General features: G+C 39.2%; 1 protein-coding gene across 2 annotated transcripts in view; it reads right to left on the bottom strand.

The window, feature by feature from the left end:
* Positions 1–2,030: 2,030 nt before the first annotated feature.
* The window catches only part of phc2b (polyhomeotic homolog 2b (Drosophila)), a 36,957-nt gene continuing 15,981 nt past the window's right edge, over positions 2,031–23,006 (bottom strand). The window contains exons 2-16 of one of the 2 annotated variants that reach the window (XM_053636328.1): positions 20,650–20,944; positions 17,920–18,078; positions 17,726–17,803; positions 17,436–17,597; positions 16,482–16,631; positions 15,095–15,377; positions 11,343–11,686; positions 10,718–10,883; positions 8,862–9,019; positions 5,782–5,829; positions 5,258–5,402; positions 4,882–5,008; positions 4,658–4,778; positions 3,345–3,621; positions 2,031–3,217 (exon numbers count right to left, since the gene is read on the bottom strand). In XM_053636328.1, the coding sequence (XP_053492303.1) occupies positions 3,063–3,217; positions 3,345–3,621; positions 4,658–4,778; positions 4,882–5,008; positions 5,258–5,402; positions 5,782–5,829; positions 8,862–9,019; positions 10,718–10,883; positions 11,343–11,686; positions 15,095–15,377; positions 16,482–16,631; positions 17,436–17,597; positions 17,726–17,803; positions 17,920–18,078; positions 20,650–20,944 (2,668 nt within the window). In that variant the 3' untranslated portion in view covers positions 2,031–3,062. The remainder of the gene's footprint in view (positions 3,218–3,344; positions 3,622–4,657; positions 4,779–4,881; positions 5,009–5,257; positions 5,403–5,781; positions 5,830–8,861; positions 9,020–10,717; positions 10,884–11,342; positions 11,687–15,094; positions 15,378–16,481; positions 16,632–17,435; positions 17,598–17,725; positions 17,804–17,919; positions 18,079–20,649; positions 20,945–23,006) is intronic. The other variant, XM_053636330.1, reaches the window with a different exon arrangement.

The following is a 23,006-nucleotide window of genomic DNA, read 5'->3' as shown; positions in this document are numbered from 1 at the left end:
AAATCTAAGAATTTTGCCTGAGAGTCCAGGATTTCTTTTGTGAGGGCTTGGACACTCAAATTTCATTCTGCCCCAGCCTATGTGTGTTGGGTGATGGGGTAGTCATTAAAATAACTGACAAATATATACAAACCTGGGTCCACACTAGCATAACGACTGGTGGTCAGATAATTCTCAGAGGGAGGAAGTCAAGTGGTGCTCCCTCGTTTCAGGAGTGGTTGGGTGAATTGGGCAGGTAGCGGCATATGAGGAGATGTCTTATAGACTGCTGGATAGACCTGGAGTGTATGGTAGGAAATGGGGTGAACTCCTCTCTTTCCTAGAAGGCTCAGGTTGAGGACCATGTGGAAAGAGGCATGTTTGCACTTCTCGTTTGTTATGTTCTGTTTGTGTAGGTGTTAATTATTTTGTGTGTGTGCATCTGTATGTTTTTTGTTTTGTGAATTTGACTTTGACCACAGTTTTGCGCATTGGGGTGGGTTGGGGTTGGGTAGGGGGAGAGTTGGGGATTTAACAAGGTTTACTGTGTTGAAATGGATTCTTTGTTTAGTTAATTTATGTTTTGCACTATACCTGTTCGAATCAATAAAAAGTTGCCGTAGATAAACAAAAAGCCTTTTTTCCTCCACATTTTGTGTAATCTGACCAGGCTTTTGAACATTCCTTCAGAAAGCTAGGTCTTCATCTTGGTGATCACCTTCAAACTTCCATCTGGTTTTTTTTTATGCTGGTCTTAGAGAAGGCACTTCTTCATTGACTGACAGCCTTTTAGACCATGGTGATGTAGGACTCTCTTAATGGTGGCTGTACATACTTTGGTGACGGATGCCTCCAAGTCATTTTACCAGTTCCTTTGTTTTGTCTTTGGGTTCACTTGAACCTTTTGGACCAAAGTTCGTTCATCCCTGGGATTTAATTTGTGACTATTTCCTTCCTTAACAATGCAGTGTGTGGTCTCAGGATTTAAAAATTTCCATACAATTGTTTATTGTGATGTTTGTGGTACCTTCATTCGTTTGTAAATGACTCCTAAAGAGGAACCAGACTTGTGGAGGTTCACGACTGTTTTTTGAGGTTGCGGCTGAGCTGCATATAATTCCCCAAGGCCCAAGGGCAAAAAAGGATTGTTTTCAAATTAACTCTGATGTGAACAGAGTAGATGCCCTAATTGTATTGGTATAAGAAATGTATGGTAACATGAAATCTGTGGAAATCTGACATTGATATTTCCATCACAATTTCACTAAATCCCTGGTTATGACAACATAGTTATCTAAATGAAAACGCAGGCACGTTGAGCAATGAATATCTTGTGCACCATCAATAGGTCATTCATGGTGTTAACATTAAAATACTTTTTGATTCCTCACTTTCTCATTAAATAAAGCCCCTGATTTTGAAATGGGTAATAACCTTTTAGAAGAGCTAAGTCTTTCATTTACTATACACAATTTGTTGCAAATACTTACCAAAAATTCAGTACAAATAGACACAAAGCAGCAGTTATTCATATGTTATGTACATAAAACTGGTACAAAACAAACAAAACACATTGGTCATGCTGTTATAGGAACATAATTAACAGTTGATTATTTTCCCGTAACAGCACATCCTGAAAAGTTGCTTTTCCCATATACCACAATAATTGGTTAAAGCTAACATTTATAAAAATATATTAAAGAATGACACCCCTTACTTTTTTTTTTATCCATTTATAGTTACATTTAATGTTATGGAATGTCTGTGAAACAATTTAGCTCCTGTTTTTACTTATGTAATAGCAGCAATAAACAGTCATTCACCCACCAGCAAATTTTCATAATTACAGCTTGACCTGATAAGAGTCATTGCTGCGTTTCTTGTGGTCTGTCATGCTGCATTTAAAACATTTTTGATACAAATAGTTAACTGCTTCCTTGGAAGTAAGCATGTACCCGTAGCACACCTTTTGTCTCTTTGCCATGTTTTTTTTTTGTTTGTTTTTTTAAGCAGCATGTGTTCAGTGAGGTTTGAAGAGAGCACATGAAATCTTACCTGTTTGTGGCAGCCACACATATTTTCTAGAAAGTAGGTGACACTAGCAAGGTGTCCAGAAACACTCAGCAAAAAATGTTATGCAAAACAACTTTTTTTTTTCATTTAAAAATGAAAATTATATTACCAATTTAAATCCATTTGATAAATACAGGCATTTCACAAGGCATGCCCAACAAAGACACAAGACGTTATTACAATTCTGTCTAGCAACACACACTGAAATCCCGCAACATGTTAAAGAACATTTTTCATTCTAAAGTCTCAAAAAAGGTCTCGCTGAGGAAGAGTGCTTGGGCTGTCCTTTGGGTTGATGAAAAAGAATTCCTAATGAAGGATTAACCCAATAAAAAGGCATGTCTGGAAAGGAATACTCACAATGGCTTTCCAGTGTAAAAGTACAAATTTTCATTCATCTGGATTCAAAATCTAAACAACACTATGTAGTGACTAATTAGTGACTGGGTTATTCCCATATTGTTTAGCACCAATTTCCTGTGGCTTAACTTAGAAACACGTTCACACACGTACACACATGAATAATTTACTTGAACATAATTATATAAAAGGATCAGGCATGTACAAAAAGATAAAATAACTTCTGAAATTGACAATATTATACAGTTGTAAATAGGACAAGGTATAAAATGCTGAAATGTTCTTGTAATGGGAGTACAATCCAGGCTGCTCTGTTCACATATGGACGTATGTTGGATGTGAACGTTTAGACCTTGTGCCATCTGTTAGCCCTGTATCAAGAGTGTCTTTAAACATCATGTGCAGATGTACTGCTCTTCAGCATTCTCAAAGGTACTGTGTACTTTGTGAGCGGACATTAGTATTTGTGCCATTCTTCATAGATACTTTGTCTTTGTTTCCTTCCATTTATTGACCTTCTGGAGGTACAGTTCTTTTTAAAAAAAACATTATAGTGCATTTGTATTTGTGAGGTCACCTTTAGATGACCATTGAGAAATGCATAAAACTTTTGCACACCCACACACACTCTCTCACTCTGCCTTCTGAGGCTAGGAGTCTTTGAGCATGTTAATGCGGGCGAAGATCTTGAGCGCTGGACCTAGTTTGATGTTCATAGCGCTCATTAAGTGGTCCTCCTTCAGTAGCAGCATGGCCTGTCCATCAATCTCTTGAGAACGGAATTCATCCGCAATTTCCTGACAACCTGCCACGTCCACAGAACAAATTTCGATGTCATTATAAAAGAAAGTTACAAATTATAGCAAGTATTTATTTTATAACTATGCCAAATGACCCTGCCACAGTGATTTCCCAATTTATTCATCACTGACCTGGCAGAGAGCGGATGAACTCAAACACCTCCTGCACATTCCACTTGGTAGGGTCACACGGCAGGAAGTGCTCACTGAGTGTAGGAACATCTTCCGGATCGGAGGTGGAGGGCCCTCGGGGTGGCCCCACAGGGCTGGAGCTGGCAGCAGATAGAGGAGATGCTGGCTCCTCATAACTGGAGATGTCTGAGCAGGGACTGGACTCGCCTTGACTGGGTTGAGAGGGGAGCGGAGAGGACACGGACTCGCCCTGAGACTGCTGGCACACGGAGAGCCTCTGCAAAAACACACACAGAAGGGTGACAGAAGTGTAAGTTGCAAATAAAGACACTGAAGATGGTTTTGGTCTTAAATAATTAAACTATACCATATAGCGAAACAATTACCATAAAGTTGGAAGCACACATATTCTATACAATTGTATAGAATGTCTTTGTATGCTGTAGCATTACAGTATATACATAGTACTCTTCATTGGAACTAACGGGCCCAAACCTATTCCCACATGACAACGCCCCTGTGCAAAAACAAGGTCAATGAAGATATGGTTTGCCAAGGTTGGAGTGGAAGAACTCAAGTGGTCTGCACAGAGCCCTGACCTCAACTCCACTGAACACCTTTAAGATAAATTATAAACCTTACTGCACCCCATGCCTCGTCCCAGGACTCAACCCCAGGCCATCCTCAGGCCTGACCTCTTGTGACTGAATGAGCAAATCCCTACAGCTATGTTCCAAAATCTATCAGAAAGCCTTTCCAGAAGAGTGGAGGGTATTACTGTATAACAGCACAGGGGGACTCAATCTGCAATAGGATGTTCAACAAGCACATATGATATGATGGTCGGGTGTCCACAAACTTTTGGCCATATAGTGTGCATGGTATGGACTAAATAGCACAAATGGAATAAAAGACAAATTGGTGAGCTGATGATGTGCAAGTTAGATAGTCAGCAGTGTTATTCCAAAATAATTCTGTTTGACAGAACATGTGAGTCACCAACCCACATAAACCCACAGTTAATCTGGAAAATCTGAGATTGATCAGGATGCTCACAGCACACAATAAAACATGCGCTTTATTGGAGTATGTCAATTCCCGAAGTTGCAGACTACAAATCCCACGATCCTCAGCTCACAGCCTCATCCTCCTCATGCAAAAAAACTACTCATTAATGAACAACATTTTAAAATCTTTTAGATTTCTATAGTTTCTATAGTATTCTATAGGGAGAGGAGAGGACTATGCAAAATTCATTTCATTATACTGAACTAAATTTAGATTTGTGTGTGTTGTGTTGGGAAGATGTTAACCTGTTTCTTTGTCTCTGTACTTCTGCAACCTCGACTGTGTGACCGTCGTCTCCACCGATTGGCGGTTTTGGAACGGTCAGGGTGGAAGAGACCAATGCGTTTTGTGCACCCAACATTGTACCTGGTTAAGAGCAACACAAACTGTGGTTACAAAATGAGCATGGAAATCTCTTGTACCATAGCTGTGTGGTGTTAAATGAAACATTAGTATTCAGTTGCTGTACCTTTTAGCACAGACCACAGAGCAGAATCGCTTGGAGCCTTTAAACTTATAGGCAAAATCGACCCAGCCACACAACTCGCACGTCAACTTGGGCTCTTCTGGCTCCTCCTCATCTCTCACTGCTGAATCTGACAACAGTGCAAAAAAGCAGGCTTAAACTCCAGCACCTTGAAATTTTTACCAAATAAAGAAGAGTTCTAAAATGATTGACCCCCAGACTAATGTGTATGGAATAACCGTCTAATCTAATCTCTGAAATGTCTAGCGTATGTCAATCAGTGAATGTTTAAGATATTTGTCTTTATTCCACCTCATGTGAAACAATATTAGATTAATCTGTAAACTAGTTTAACTATATTTAAGGGCTCACTTCTCACCTTGTTGTGAGGGTTCCTCAGGCTCAGAGTCAGTGGTGGTGGGAGCGTTGTTCAGTGGAGTTTTCTGTGAGTCTGAAGGCAGTGGCTTCTCTGCTTTCTTCAGGCTGTCTGTCTGAACTGGAGGCCTCTCCACCTGCAAACACATCTACATTACACATAAATAATCAGAAAATGTTTGTACATTTTTATTTGTGGTATTTAGGTATTATTTAAGTGACACAAATAGAAAAATATATCGAATGTTGTAATTTCGAATGACTGCTCTGACCATTATGGCAATATACATTAATTTGCCACTTTAATAGGAACACCTACACGCCTGTTCATGTATGCAATTATCTAATCAACCCATCATGTGGCAGCAATGCATACAATTCTATAGATACAGGTCAAGAGCTTCAGTTAATGTTCACATGAAACATCAGAATAGAGAGAAATTGAATCTCAGTGACTTTGACCATATCATGGTTGTTGATGCCAGACTATCTGCTTTGACTATTATAGAAACTTCTGATACAACTTACACAGAAAGGTATGAAGGGTGCACAAAACACATCCAGTGAGTGGTTCTTCTGTGGGAAAAAATGCCTTGTTGATGAGAGAAGTCAGAAGAGAATGGCCAGACTGTTATATATAGTGTCAAGCATAGAATCTTTTCAAACTTCAACTGTCTAGTTTTAGTGAACGTACCTGTCCACTCGAACTGGTCTGGCCATTCTCCTTCATGAAAAAGGCATTTAGACCTGCAGAACTGTCGCTCACTGGATGTTTTTTTGTTTTTCACACCACTTAGTATAAACTCTAGAGGTGGTTGAGTATGAAAATCATAGAAGATTAGCAGTTTTTGAAATACTCAATCCAGCCCATCTATGCCAGAGTCAAAGTCATGGTTTGATGTGAACAGAAACTGAAGCTCTTGACCTGTATCTGCATGATTTCATGCATTGGGTTGCTGCTACATGTTTGGCTGATTGGATAACTGCATGATTCATGTGCACTGGTACACGTGTTCCTATTGAAGTGTTCAGCGAGTGTACCTGATACTCAGTTTTTTGTATTTTACAATAATAGACCACATGAGGGCAGCATGACCACTCACATCCTTTCTGAATTCTAGCATTAAATTAAGTACAAGACAGCAGTGTTGACAAATTGGGATGGTTTTCTGTTCAACTGGGGTTTGAAGTGGACAGTGCAGGGAGAAATACACTGATTTACAAAGGTCATACATCGCTCCACATCCAATCATTTTTAAATAATTAATTATAAGGTGATCTTTCCCATCCCAGCTACATGCTGAGGTTTTTATACATATCTTCATATAGAGTAACTCAGTGTTATCAGGTCTGCAGTCCTCCCTGGGAACTGGCTGAATTTTGGCCTCTGCCATTAATTTACCTATTATTTTTAGTCTGCTGGTTAGACCAGTAAACCTACATCCCATATATAATACACTTTCGTACTGCTTCCTGAAAGGTGTTGGATGTTTAGATGTTATATTTTAAATATTATTAAGGCATTTTGAAATTATAGTCACAATGTTGGACTTTAAAAGTAACACTTAGGGTTAGGATGTTGTGCGTTTTGGTATTGAGCTGCTTTTTGAGTTTAAGTGCTTTTTTATTACTGTTTGGTAGCATTAGTCATGCAGATTTTACAAGCCAGTTGACCCCAAAATTAACTGCAGAAAACAATGTCTCTTGTTTGAGATTTTTTTTTTTTTATATAATATTATTTCGAATAAACAAAAAAGGTCTTTCCTGTAATGCGCCAAAGACCGCTCGCTTAAACTCTAAATTAAATAAGTAACCAACCAACCAAGCAAACACGCTAATAAATAAATAATTAGTTAGGGTTGGTTGGTGGACTTGAAGAGACAAATAAGAATATAAACTACTCCTTGTCACTGGATTGAGGGATGTAGAGAGTCATGGTGATGGTGAGAAATGCCCATGCTATTGATGAACATTTACTTAAAGACATACAGTCGAACAGCTGATTTGGCCAATTCCCCAAAATGTTCATTATGGTTTATATAAATTTATCCTTTGTACATTTAGCCAATTATTAGATTTTTTTTTTAAAGTTTAATTTTTATCCATACTTATATGCAGAGATCCATTTATCCATCCATTTTCTGTACCACTTATTCTGCACAGTGTCACGTGGAGCCTGGAGCCTATCCCAGAGACCTCAGGGGACAAAGCGGGGGACACCCTGGACGGGGTGCCAACCCATCATAGGGCACAATCACACACAGACTCATACACCCATTCAAACACTACGGACAATGTGAAAAATGTCAATCAGCCTACAACGCATGTCTTTGGACTGGAGGAGAAAACTGGAGTACCCTGAGGAAACCCCTGAAGCATGGTGAGAGCACGCAAACTCTATACATGCAGGGCAGAGGCAGGAATCGAATCCCCAACCCTGGAGGTGCGAGGCAAACATGCAAAACACTAAGCCACCATGCACAGAAATGTGATATCTGATACGCAAAGCGCTGGCCTAGAAAGTTTTTGCCATTTATGCAGGTTATGTGACCTGAAGTGACGTACACAAGCAAATATAGCTAAGTTAACTTGTAAAAAGAGACTCTGTATTAGACATGGAGGACACAGAAGTCCATTGTACAGTAGTTGTCTTGCATACAGGAATGCTGGGTTTATATTATATATTAATTTGTAAGAAGATAGTCTGAAACAGACAGTCAAATCAACTCAAATGATCTCATCCTCTATTTGGAATGTGCTGGTTTCCTAATCCACACTAAAAGGTTATTAGATGGATAAGTAGTGATAAAAACCCCCAGTAATAAGACCCTCATGTCTATACATATTTATACATCTTGTACATACTCTTTATATATCCCTGTATTGTTCTCCTTACTATCTATTTTATATCTTCTTTCTTTTTTTTGCTGCTGCTGTGACACCCTAATTTGTCCATCTGGGGATTAATAAAGCCTTATCTTCTCTTATAAAGCATCTTCAGAATTATACCACTTGTCCAGTGGCCTGGTCTCACAACAAAATAATGACTCAGTGTCTTACTTCAGCCTAAACTTCAGAGTGACTTAGGATGATTTAAAGCATCTCAGACCTATCCAGCCCTGTAGCATTTGGTAGTTTTCAAAAAGATGCGTTTTTAATGGATGACAATGACATTTCAGTGTGGAAATAAATATTTACAGTATGCCTTTATAAATGTACCCTCATTAACGTGGACACGGTCTTAGGCCCTATATAATGCCAGACATATGGTCTCATCAAGTTTGAGACCGGCTGTGTTCTGGCTGCCAGATTCAGATGAGTTCATTGTTGCCATTCCACTGTGGTGTGTGGGCCAGATGAAAGTGGTAAGCGTGGACCAGAACTGGGCTTTTACACAGTTGTTTAGATTGCAGGGATATCCCACAAAAGTTCTGTTGTCCTGTGATCTGATCTGGACTTAATTGATGCTGTCACCAGTCTGTCTTACAGGTTATGCTGTAAGCTTTTTAGGGACATTTTCACAAGATTTGTTCCATGTTTTTGTCTATTTTTGTTTGTTATGATTGGCCAGATATTTAACTCTCAGTGTAACAGTAGATTGTACTCACTGGAAATGGTTCAGCTCCCTCCTGGATGACAAAGCCTTCGATCACATGTGTGAGCACGTGGGGCTTCACGATGGCCTGAGGCGGTTTGTTTTCACCGTTAGCCAGCTCACTTTCTCCTCGGGGGGTCATTGCGGCAGTGCTTGGGGTCTCCACTGCACCTGCACGAATACACCAAAGTGTTTTTTATCGCCGTGGCTGTTATTGCATCAGAGGCAAATCTACATAGCAAATCATTCATCTTAATCCGAATTACACTGTACATTCAGTAACGTTCACTTACTACCACTCAATTCAGATACATAGTAGACAGCTACATCACTTAACCACCATTTCAGAATGGCCAGGATGACTTAATACTATTATAGACTTACATACAGTAGAAGTCTAACGTACAATGTGTCTAAGATTAGCTACGATTTAACAACAAGACGTGTACTGAATAAGTACCGGTTTATTGAATAAGTACTGAATAAATACTGGTTTATTTGTAACTATTTTAAAGTCTGTGATATGTAAGCAACAACATTTTAAATGAGCTCTTACTTGAAACCAAGTCTGAACTTGATTTAAGACAGTTACAAACAATGAAAGGATAGTACTGTCACACTGTTCTGGAAATAAACATCCAACACCAAACATCTAAACCGGTATGTAAGAGCAAGTAATGAAGCAAATTGCTCACCAAGATAGACTAAAACCTGCTTAGCTTCAGCAGCACTGTCCAATTCCGTGTGAAAGCGTGTAAGTGCTCTCATCTCATCAGTCTATGAGGAAGAACTACACATTAAATCTTCCAGTGCTGCTAATCATGCAGCCTCTCTCTCAGAACTACACCCTGCCTCCTGTTTCATGGGAAACTCACCCTCCTGCTCTAACTCACCGCCCCTTCAACTCCCCCTAAGGAGTTGTCTCATACACACACACACACTGCAAGAAGTCTTTTTTTTTTTTCATGTGGGAGGAATAGAAATTAATAATATATTTTTTCCCTGCAGCTGTGGCTGCAACATTCTCTGAATCACCACTTCGTTTTCTGAGGAAATAATCATACGGCTTTCTTTGCGTAAATGCTGTGATGTTTATAACACATTCAGAACTGAATGTCTCATCGCTGGCTATAAAGTTAATCTATAATACATATTAAGTATTTTGTTTGTGAAATGCTGCCTATAAGAATGTTACCTTAGTTTTGCATGTTCTGTTCTGTCTTTACAGGCTGCACAAGGGTAATAAAGGGCTGTTTGATTTTCAGACCTGAATGTAGTTCAAAATTTATTGAAGTGTGTGTAAAAGGGCTTTATGAAGAAAAGACACGGCAGTAGCAAACGAGAAAACAATTTTCTGGAGTACATAGGTCCGTGTACAGTATATATAACGGAATGCTTTGATGATAATGTATGTAAATCATATACTGTGGCCTTTGCAGTCACCTGAACTAATCCCAAATGAACACCTATAGAAGAGTTTGGATCAGTGTGTTTGGATCTACCACCATCATCAAAACACTATCCTTTAGAAAAATGGTGTTCTTACGTCCTGTTCAGTTCCAGAGACTTGTAGAATCTATCACAAGGTGCAATGAAGCTGTTCTTACAGCTACCTGTGGCCCAACACCTTACTAAGACACAGTCTTAGTAAGTCACTAAGTCACAATAAGACACTGCTGGATTACAGTACTACTGCTATCAGGAGAACTTAAGACATTCCTGATTCCATCAATCCTGATCCTTGAAAACCCCTGCCCAATTTTTACTGTTCTACCGTCTCCCATCGCATCTGATTTCAATCCCCATGATACTCCATGGCCAGCATTAAGAATCACTGATGTATAGGGTAGATGTTTCAGACCATGATACCTTGAGTTTGGCCTGTGGCAGTCCCAGTGTCAGCTTTAGGTGGCTCTGGAGGATTGGTGTCCTGTGATGGGGCAGATGTGGGTATCTGAGCACCAAGAGGCTGGCAAATCTCTCTTATTACCAGAGATGTGGGCTTATCCTTACTGTCCTGAGCAAGTCTGGAAGCCTGAGACAAGACGAGATTAGAAAATGTGTGGGTTAGAGGCACAGAACAGGAGAAGCCTTTACCTCATTGATTTAAAGCTGAGGCGATATCCAAAATCACATGCCATTCAGTATGTTTATTTGGGAATCAGCTTTTGTAGTCATGTCTGAAAGCACAGTCAGGAACCTCATGAACTTAATCCTATCTAATAACAAAGGATGTAACCTAGTGAGTACACAATACCCACAATGCACTGTGCAGCCAACCTATATAGTAAATAATGTGTGGTTTTGGACACATCTCTAGTGTGCCAACAATTTATTTATGTGACTGACTTGATTAAAGCACAAATTGTGCTCATTGTAAGTGTGATTTTAATGCATTAATGTGAGGATTAGTGGTTAGGGTGCCATTTTGGGTAAAAACATTAGTCAATAGTGGCCTGTGTGCCCGGTCAGTGAGAGTGGTGTAGTGGCATACCTGGCTATGTGCAGGCTGGATCTGCAGGTTGATGGCGGTAAGCTGGACAGGCTGAGCTCTAGACTGGCTCAGGCCGGAGTGTTGGCTCACTGTGGAATGGAAGATGGTAGCTTGTTGGCTCGGGGATGATCCCTGGCTGAGGGCTGGTGGTTTAGGCAGGACGGGGACAGGTCCTCCAGCTGAGGAGCTCTGGAGGCCAAGCGAGGCAGTCTGTGGGTGGGGCTGGATTGAGGCAGTCTGCAGTAATTGGGTCTGCATTCGAGGTGTGGGTGGAGCTTGGTGTTGAATGACAAACTGTTGTGGTTGCTGCTTGATCAGGGCTTGGGGCTGAATCTGGGCGTATGCTACAGAGATCATACACATGCAAATGTATCTCATTTCACTGCACTTTCGAATGCGCACATGACAAATAAAGCTTTGAAATCTTGAACGGAAATGGCAAATTAAATAGTCTCAGCTCAGTTCATTCATGCAATCCTTACTTGATTTGTACAACTCTGGTTCACACAATAAAAAACCCTTCTCACAACTGAGTTCCACAAAGCAAACGTTTTGGTATGAATATTTAAATTAGACGTTTCGACATGTGTGTTTATGTACGTATTAATGTACTTACTAACCACCATAACACTTTACTAGTCACCATTAGTCAAGGTTTCTGGGCATCCAAAACATGGGAATGGGCAGTTACATTGGTGGCTTCACTTGCTTAGTGGGCTAGCTAATGAACGTATGATTTGTCCACCCCTGAGAGTCTAGATGAATTGATCTGTTCATTTTTTACTTTCCTGTGTGACTTTTCAAAGCTAATAATGTGATAATAAAATGATTGTCTTGTCTGTAAATAAAACGCTATTATGCTTTATTGTAAGCAGTTCATCCGCTTCTGCTTTGGAGTGTACTGTATCCAAGAAAAATGCAATGCAGATCAGAACTCTTGGTGCTTTTAATAGTCGTGTGGTGCAGTTTGCTGGAAATTGTGTTTAAATATGTGGTCAATTCAGCTCAACTTCAGGCTACTTCAGCACACATTGTGCGGCAAGGAATCATTATGAGACATTACAGCGTTGACAGGCTGTATCGTTAGAGTGTTTCTGTGTGCGCGCGTGTGTGTGTGTGTGTTGGGAGCAGAGGTATCCTACATCTACTACTGAATGCTGGATACTAGTAGCAGAGCTATGGGTCACATTGAGCCTCTCTTAATAACAAACAGAATGAAAATGTTAGAAGGAATGTAGTTTTCTCTCTCCTCTGTATGGCGTGGGACAGAGGATTCAGATGACTCAATCCAGATGACCATCCCCTCCCACCTCTTTCTCTCCCTCCTTCCCTCTCTCTCCCAATTACTCTCTCTCTCTCTCTCTCTCTCTCTCTCTTACAGAAATAGGGCTGATGAGTTAATCCCTCCAGATTGCTGAACCCAGCCCTGGAAAACCCCAGACTTTCCAGCCACAATTTATGCCACGACACATTTTATATCATGAGCAATTTTATGCTAATGACAAATGACTTTTTTTTGTCTTTGTACCTTTACTGCATTAAAATCGTGACAGTTAAATGAAAAACAGCAATTTCTTTAAATTACCTTGAAATACATTTTTTTAGTAGTACTCCAGTGTGTAAGCAGTCAAGTGTGTAAGCTCAGAAGTTAATGGGAGATTAAGTTCTGTCTCAGTGCACAACCAAGCATACAGAAAAACAGACATTCCCTCGATGCAGGTTTCCTCTGTAGACATTTCTGCCATAGCAACTACACCTGTGCCCAATATTCAGGGTTAGTCTGATACCTCACCTCTATAGAGATCATTGTATAATAAATAATATGGCTAGCCTAACTTATGGTAGCAAGCAAATCAATTATGTCAGTAGCTGAGTTTCTAGTAAACGTTTCATGGACTTTAAGTGAAAGGTCATCAAAAGGAAATGAATCAATGATGCTGTTATACGAAAATCTTGAAGATGGTTGGGGTAAGAGAATACTCAAAGTACATGTCTGTCATTGGCCTGTGTTCATAAAAAGAGAGTCAGACAAACAGTAACAGTGAGTAATATTGCTGCCTCACAGCTTCAGGTTTCCCAGTTTGATTTTGAGTTCTGTGCTGAATCTCTGTGTGTTTCGTATAGTCTCCCTGTATCCATGTGGGTTTCCTCTGGTTTCCTTGCACCTTCTAAAAAAATGTTGGTAAGTGAATTGACTATTTTAAATTGCCTCAAGGTGTGAATGTGCGTGTGCATGGTGCCCTGCAATGGACTGGCCTCCCATCCTGCGTGTATTCCTGTTTTGTGTCCATGGTTTGCGCCTATCCTGGGATAGGCTCCAGAGCCACCACGTAGGTATGTAGTCTCAAGATGTTTTATCTATTGACTTGGACTTGTCTCAGACTTTCTTGGTCTTGGGCATTGGTCTTGCTAAATAAGGTTTTGGTCTCGACTGACAATTTGTAAAAATATTGTTTGTGCTGTCTTTTGATGCAAGATACAATGCCTTCTTCTAGAAAACAAGGCATAATCATTGGTGCAATGTCAACTAGTTGTAGTAAAGGCTTGGCTTCAAAAAGGATTTGATGGTTTTCAGTCTCGATCTTGACTTGGTCTTGCTTTTATATCTATTCGCCCTCCCTTATGACTTGGTTTTGACTAGATCTTGGCAAGTCTGGCTCTTGGGCTTGTCTTGCTCTTGACTACAGCCCTACCGTCATGACCCTAACCAGAATAAAACAGTGGAGATGAATGAATGATTAAATGAAATAACCTATCCACTTTCCAACATTGTCTATGTAATGCTTGTATGGAATACAAACAGAGCAAACAGTTCTGGGAGAACATTGTACAAACCATGTTTGAGATGAGGTGCTTCTGAATGTTGTGAGCAATGTTTGAGCAGGTATGTAGCAGACCTGTATGGCCACTGGCCATTCATCCAAACCGATAAGTGAAAGTGTGTTACACAAGCTGGCCACATGCAATTTACAGCCTCATACTTTAGAATTTACTTGGTTTGTTTCACTGGTTTCTGCATTTTTTGATAGACCCACATTTCCACCACGGCTGATCATAAAAAGTGTTGTGACATTTTCCGCACACATTTAAAAATTCAAATAAAAATGGTGTCTGGAAAGCTCCTAATTGTGTTGTGCACACAAAAACCACACAACCTTGATTTACAAACTAATAATTCGCAATCTTAGCATCATAAGATTCTATCTCTCATTCATTCTAAACCCAGACAGAACCTAACAATACTAAGGTCACAAAACATTTGTGGGTGTGCTTTTAAGACCAGAGATGGGCCTTCTACCAGTTAATGGAAGCTGCAAGCCTTAACACATCACCAACACCAAAGGCAGCACAACAAAGCAGTCAGACTCAGTTGGACAGTTTTAACACAGGCATCGGCTTGTGTTTCAGAATCCGAAAGAGCTGGTAAGTGAGCGTGACGAAATTTGTGAAGTGTTTATACAGAGGTTTGAGTGGCATATAAGACAGTGGGGATATAAACAATTATACTCAACGACCGGGTTTTGCAACAGGACCGAGAACCAATATAAACATCACTTCATGAGACCTGTACAGCTGTTAACCAGGTTATTCAGAACTAGACCTTCTGTTGTGTGTCCATGTCTTGTTTTAGAAAGTTTCAAAGCTCAAAGCCACATGTGATGACCAAGTAGAAAGATCAGATCAGAAGAACCACTTCTTTATCCTATCAGCTCATATTATTAGTAGTTTTTCCTCACTCAGATGGTTCTTACTTGGTGCGATAAGGGGCTGAGAAGATGTCACACTGCGGCTCATATTCACTGCCTTGGCCTCAGTCTCTCCGCTCTCTGCTTTCTTCCCTCCATCTGTGGTGACCACAGGGAGTCCACCCTTCCCTGTGATGGTCCCTGAGTTGGAGGCACTCTGGCTAGGGGTCTTGATGAGTGGAGTGGGCTGGATGGAGACAGGAGTCTGCTTAAGGCTCAGAGCCTGCAGACCGGTGGACTGAGAGGAGGTTGTCGCCCCCTGATGACTGCGAAGGGCAAGATTCTGGACCTGGGAGGCATGTTTGAAGAATGACTTATTTTAACTGAAGGACTAGAGTTGGACACCATTAACCCATTTGCTACATAATTATTAAAAACCTATTTTTAAATAATTTACTGTCAGAAGGGTTGTAAAATAAAGTACTCAGTCAAAATCATTTGGCTGATGCGTGTAAAAAAAAAAAAAAAGAGAAAAAAAAAGACTTACAGTTGATGCAGGAAACCAATGAGCTGAAGGTTAAGGACCTAATCATGGCAGTTTGGTAGTGCTAGGATTTGAATACATGACTTCTGATCTGTAAGCCTTATCCACTGAGCCAGCAAAACTAGCTCAACTAGCTTGTGCTGATTTAATGCCCTCCTTTACTGTGAATGAATTTAGTGATGGTAAATGTTTACTGTAAATATTACAGTACTTTACTGCAACCCTGCTACCGATAAATTACTCAATCAGTTTTTCCCACAATGTAATTATACTGTTAAATTCTCAAATTTGAATCATCAGAACATATTGATGAATTTTCTTCAACTGCAGCTCTAACAGTAGTTCTGGCTGCAAGGTTTATATTCTTTCAACGCGATTGTTTCTATGGTAACAATTTACACAGAGACGTTTATGGTGGATGCTCCATGTAAATGGATTTAAAAGTGACATTTTCTGTGAGGAGCTGTAACTTTATGTTTTCAGACATGGGAAAAGGTCTGGCTGGTGAGGGAATGACTTTGAATTTGTGGACATTCTGCAACATTAAACCTAATAATAAATTGATAAAATTGTACAATGTGTCATTTAAAATAAATAAATAAATAAATAAATAGACAATTATAATAATTGGTCAGTTGCTGTGGTATAATAAAACACTTCAGGACATGCCGTTGTAGGTAAATAATCAACTGCAGGATGGTAAGAGTAACTCAGTATCCCTTTGGGATGAATCATACCACCCTGGTGTTTACTATTTTCCTATAAAAACATGCCCCATCTTGTTTTATTCCTTACTTACAGTACATGACTAATGTGTGAATTTATATGACACAAAGTACAGTACAATGAGTATTTTGTTTCTGCAAAGTATGACATAAGTGTGTGTGTGTGTGTGTGGTGTGTGTGTACCTGTGCAGTCGCAGACTGAGCGTTACTGGTTGCACTGGTGTCAGACTGGAGAGCGGTCACAGTAGCTGTGGGAGCGAGGATAAGCTGGGGGGAGAGAGGAACAGCTCGACCAAGACTCCTAGCTACATGCACCAGGTTACTTTGCTGAGCCTGGGAGAAAGCACACACACACACACACGCGCACACACACATACATACACACACACACACAACCCTTTTGTTAATGAATGTAAGTAATGTAGTAATGTAACTCATTACTAGGACTGGGTGATATAAGAATAGTATTGGCTTCAGAATAAATTGCTTTAATTATTATTATTATAATTCAAATATATAATTACAGTATTACCTCTATACACAAAATACTGTGACTTTCACCAGTTCTTTTTTTTTTTGTAGAACATTTAGAACAACTCACTCAATTGTGATGATTGCTAATTGGATTTTAAAATATACTTTTGTACCAAATGTTTCATTTCCCCGTTTTTTAAAAAATATATATTTTTAACTAATTTATTCTCATGGAAGTTAGATAGAAATATAATCAAAACCATCATTTTCTTCAGAGTTTATGTCACTCTGTTAGCAAACCTGAATATAATGATATATTAACCCTCAGATTAATGTACAACCAGAGCACTAATTTAAAAGCAGATCATTATGTGAGCAGCATTATAAGTATGTCAGATCTAGTTCATAGTTTAGTTTTTACAGCAATATTTTTCTTTCTTTTTTTTTTTAAATAAAAATTGTTTTATGTTATAATAAATTTATTAAAATAAATATCACTTATATTGAAAATTTGATGGTAATACCTGTGCTAAATCTTGTCATAAGTACCTGGTCTAGAATGTTTATGTTCTAAAACAGAATAAGACATTATGAGCATGTCATTATTTATTAGCATATCTGTTATCATTTGTACTGTATGCAACGCATGTATGCAACGCTTACCATCTGGGCACGCAGGTACATCTGCGCCTGGGTGGCTGTGAGGGTAGGGCTTGAGGCGTTCCCTAGCAACACTGCCTGCTGAGAGATTGCGGAAGGGGAGGAGCTTACACTCTGGGCACGGCTTATTAACTGAGCCGTGGCAGGAGACGTTGTTAAATTAATCTGAGAGAAAGAAAAAAAAAAGAGTGAAAATATTATATCACACATACTTTTAATATTGCAGATATATACACATAATATCTGTGATATTTACACAGGCAATTGATGTGTGTAGCTCTGTACAGACTCACTGTAGTTTGTGAGGATCCACTCTGGGTGGATGAGGTGCCATTCTGCGTAGAGCTCTGCCTACCAGCAGCTATACTGGCCTAAGAGAGAGAATATATAGAGATGTGAGGAGGTAGAAAAAAGGCATAAGATGATGACAGATTATTGCCATACTATTTAATCTTTGTGAATAGCATTTTACAGCATGCCAGCCTACCTGCTGCACGGCTGCCAGACTCTGGAGCTGAGCTGTGCTGAGGTGCTGCTGCTGCAGTGCTGCTGTCTGAAGCATTAGATGCTGCTGCTGAGCTGCATACATCTGTTGCAGGTACTGTGCTGCTGTGCTTGGCTGCCTGTGCAAGGCCTGCTGAATCACCTAAAGCACGCGCAGACACACACACACACACACACACACACAGAAAGTAAGAGGCAGAAAGAGAGATGCTACTGGCACTAGTTAGTGCAAATTGCATGGAAAACACTAGATAAACTGGTGTTAAATTGGACATTTTCTATTATTCAACCTCGAAACCTAGAAAGAGTTCTGCCACCACTAAAATCTATATTTATTACCAGCCTTTGAAACTGATCATTTGTCTCCCTCTTTCGGCCAAGAAAAGAACAAGGGAAAATTCAAAGCCTTGCAGAAAATAAACAGCCATCACAAACAAAGATGGTTCAGCCTATATAGTTTGTTCTCTTTTTTTGTGCAGTGTTGTCCAGTCCTAGTTCTGGAAGTGCCACCATCCTGGACATTGCGAGTATAAACACAACGAGGCTGTAGTAGAAGAGTTTTCCTGTTCAGCGTGACGACGTTTAATGTCCCTGACAACCTCTATAGTCCCATTTAGCCACTTGTTAGCAACCGTCTTTTTCAAGACACGTAAAAGCATTTTAAAAAATCCTGAGTGGGGTATTACTGATGTATTTTATGGTGTTGTATAAAACGTGAACATTATTTTAAGCATTTAACCAAAAAACCCATTCAAAACCCCATTGAATTTGGGACGATGGATGTCTAGTACACGGGAAAATTAAGTCGAGATCACGAGAAAACAACAGAAAAAAAAATGAATAACGCATGGCTGATTAGGGCTTCCACGTAAATATCCCACTCGTGATTCTGTTAAGCTTTTACGTGCCTTGAAAAAGACTGTTGCTAACAAGCGTCTAAATGGGACTATGGAGGTTGTCGGGGACATTAAACGCCATCACGCTGAACAGGAAAACTCTTCTACTACAGCCTCGTTGTGTTTATACTCGTACTCTTGCAAACTATTCCAACTCAAACTTCCCAACTTATAGATTTATCAATTTATATTTTGTATATTTTATATTATGTATTTTCCAATTATAGTGTTTTTAATTAAAGACTGAAAGAGTTCTCAAGCGTCGTGGTGGTGACGTAGAAGTCATGCGACCGTGGTGTAGTTCATTTATAGCCTAACATTTTATTTACTTATTTATTTATTTATTTATTTATAGCAGTTGCATTTAGGCTTCAAAATTCATACAAGTTGTCTTCATTTGTGAAGATAATCTTGATGAACAAAATGTGTAAGAATCATAAACTTTTGTTGGTCACAGAGCTTATTTTCTGCAGTAATCCAAAGCCAATGGAAAAATACTATTGGCTTTTTTTTTTTCGAGGGAATCAGGGTGATTTCCGGGTTGGCCTACAAAAAACACATATAATTACATATAATTACAGTATTATCACTATACACGATTGTCTGCGGGATTGACGACTTCCACATTGGTGTCTGGCACTTGAGAAGGGGACATCCCTCTCTCTTAACGCAGAGATAAGGTCCGTCTCTACAGCGGGAAGTTATTACATTTATGATGGCGAAGATGCCAACGTGCATGTTACACCAGTCCCATTCACCAAGCAGGAGATTTTCTCGGGACAAAATTACGTCGTGAGAAAACAGCTTTTGGTTATGTCAAGATCACAAAAAAAAAAAAATCACAGTGCAGTTACAGCAGTAACAGCACCGGTGTTTGAGGCATGCTTTCTCACACTGTCATTCCACCACTCGGGAACACACAGAGTCCTACAGCTCATTTCACTTTCTTCTCAGTCTGCTGACTGGCTCGTCTTGGCTCCGCCCACCTGGCTGTCCTGTGAAGTTGCTAAGCAACAGCAAAAGGAGGCTTTGACCCCTGCACTCGGTAGGAGCATGGTGGAGAGTAACCTGAACACCACACATGCTACTGTGAATGGCTAATGTACACACTGCATGCAGCTGAGCATAGAATGTACTAAAACCATTCAATTAATGCTGACATGAAGCACAGACTGTAGTTAAACCAAATATTACTGTACTAAACTTATAGACATTGCCTTTATTGAATTTGTGCCATTGATATTTCATTACAGTCTATATCAAATAATGCCCATGTGGCAACAAATCCAAGGCAGATTATGTGAGTAAATTCTATTTCTTTCTTAAACTAAAGGGTGAGGTCTTAAACATAAACTGTGAGGTCAAAGGTTGAGGTTGATCCAGATTAGAAAGGAGGGCATGGTAAGCAGATAAAGTCATCAGCAAATGCCTGTGAAATGCTAAATTTGATTATAATAGAGTAGACCAGCTGAGCTTTTCACACAACATGCATCTTGGAATTTTGTATGCAACATTCAGTTCTCAGAGTTGTCCAGTAGAAGGCAGCATAGTCACATTGACGAGACGAGCTCATGGGCCTGTTGACATGACTTCAACACTCAAAAAGGTGTGAATGAGAACTTGTGAAGCTGAGGCTGTAAATGTGATTAGGTGTGTACAGGTTTGAATGGGTGCCAGGGTTCCTGTGTTACATTTCTCAGTGTGTTTGGATGTTTGGCAATTTATTAGTCAAATGAGAAACATAATATTATGAAGAGTGGGTATCAGTCACAAGAATGGCTGCATGCTCAGTTGTGTAGCTGTGTGTGCGGTCTCACCTGTACAGTTTGTCGGTCGGGTATCCCACTGTATACCGATATCTGGGAAACAGTTTGCCTGCCGCTGCTAGTGCTGCTGCTTGAGCTGGCACTGCTGCTGCTGGGGACAGCGGATGTGTTGGTGGTGTTAGGAGTACTGCTGGTGCTGGCTGTAGAAGTTGTAGTGTTAGTGGAGGAGCTGGCGGTGCTTGCCATGCTAGCACTAGAAGCAGGAGGACCCTGCTCGCCCTCCATGGTGCCACCCTGACGCCTCAGCTTTGACCCACGACTGCCCCGCTGGCACAGTCTGTGCAAGCTAAATAATGAGATAATCGGAGAAATGAAGAGTTACTCAAAAAATAAATAAATAAATAAATAAAACAGGTCACCGTCTGAATCAGCAGCTATTATCTACTATTACATTAACTTTTACACCATTGGCTATTAATTACAAGTTACCTAGTCAATTACGCAGTGAAATCCAAATGCAAATGTTGAAATTTATCACGTGAAGACTTGGGGTGAAAAAACAATAATTGACAGTTGTAATGGTATTTGATTTTCATTGTTGAACTCACTGCGCACAGTGTTGTGTTTGTAGGAAAGCTCTGTATGTTTAGGCTTGCAAGAAAGTAGTGTTAATTCATCACCACTGATGGGACATTTTTTGTTATACTGAACTCAGTATGATCCTTTCCAGAAACCGCTCACATTTCAAATCACACTGTTTTAACAAATACCAGGAGTACAGAGAAATAACTAAAACATGCTTTCCCAATCTTTCTCTGTAGTTGCAGTTGTTTCTGTAGAGTCAGGATCCCACGCTGGAAAAAAAACGTAGAGTGGTGCTTAAGCAAAAATGCCTTTAATCTTTGGTGACAAAGAATTTCTTGAACATTTACAGTGGGGTGAAAATAACGTTCACCACCAAAAAACTATTTCTATTGCTGCGGTTAAGTAAAACTAATGCAACATATCTGAAATATTTAAAAGGCAAAAAGTAAGTAATCATTCTGTAGCACTTTATTTTACAGTATGTAACTAGCAATTAATATGTAAGTACTGTATGTAGTAAGCAGCTAGAAATAATAATTAAATATTTGGTAAATATCTAGTATGGTATAAGTATATATGTAGTAATTAGGTTGTATTTAATGGGGAAATTTGTATCAGGTATCTGGTATAAATAAAGAAGTATGCAGTAATTACAAGCATTTTATGGTAGACACCAAACAGAACTTTATTGGCTATAACTTATGTTAAAAATAATCAGGTTTCTATAACAGTACTTGGTGCTATAAGGCAATAATTACCCCCCAAAATACAATATAATAGTTACTATTTAATTAACATAAAATGTACAAAATACACTTTGGTTTACCGTCCCATTTCAATTGCATTACAAAGTAGTGACTAGTTCATGTACCTATTCAATTTGTCTTTGTTTGGTTGAGACCTGAATATCACAAAGATGAGAATGGTTATTAATTAAGTAATGTTAAAAAAGTAATGTTTTAGAGGACCTACTAATAAATCTAGAAATCAAAAGGAATATATAACTGGAAAGTATTGGATTTTCTGGAAAGAAGAGTACAGTGGAGTACAGAAAGTACTTATTATTTTTCATGAGGTATGTACACTCTCGGGCAAAAAAATAAAGGGCCAAGCCCAAATTGGCAAAATATTAAGCGTTTAATGGTCGTAAATAAAATAAATAATAAAAAAAGGTCAGGAAATTTGCAACAATTAAACAAATAGATAAAGTAACTTTGTTTGGGATAACACAGACATGTGTTAGTTTGAATTTTACATCAAATCATTATTATGATTTTACCTTTGCATATAAGAACACTAGTGAATTTCCATGTTTCTAGCTTTTCCCCCCCCAAACAGTTCACTGCAGCAAAAGTAAATGAGCAAATGGTAGCACAGGAAGTCTCAGGAGTGCATTTGTTTAATTCTCGCTCATTTTCTGACCAATGATTTGTTGTTAAGATCATTAAAAGCTTAATCCTTTGCCATTTTCGGCTTGGCTCATTTCTATTTATTTATTTATTTATTTATTTATTTAGTAGTAGTAATTTTGAGGTTAGTACTTACCTGGTGTTCTTTTGGGTTAACTATGTACTTACATTTTCAATTGGCAAAGAATGCACCAACTATTTCTTGGATGTAGTACATCATTGCCTAATCCCTTTCATTTCTGGGTAATTATTGCCTTATGGCAAGTACTACTATAGATAGTTTCACATGAATATCCAAAGTGCTATTTAGTACGGCTCAAACATTACTAGTAATTACAACATATTTACCTACTACAGTGCTGATTTCTTCCGTTTTTCTGTATATATCATACTAAATAGTTTCAGAAATTAAAA

The sequence above is a fragment of the Ictalurus furcatus genome, chromosome 11 (genome assembly GCF_023375685.1).
Source record: "Ictalurus furcatus strain D&B chromosome 11, Billie_1.0, whole genome shotgun sequence".
NCBI lineage: Eukaryota > Metazoa > Chordata > Actinopteri > Siluriformes > Ictaluridae > Ictalurus > Ictalurus furcatus.
The sequence above is the reverse complement of the archived record's forward strand: the minus strand, read 5'-3'. Positions and strand labels throughout refer to the sequence as shown.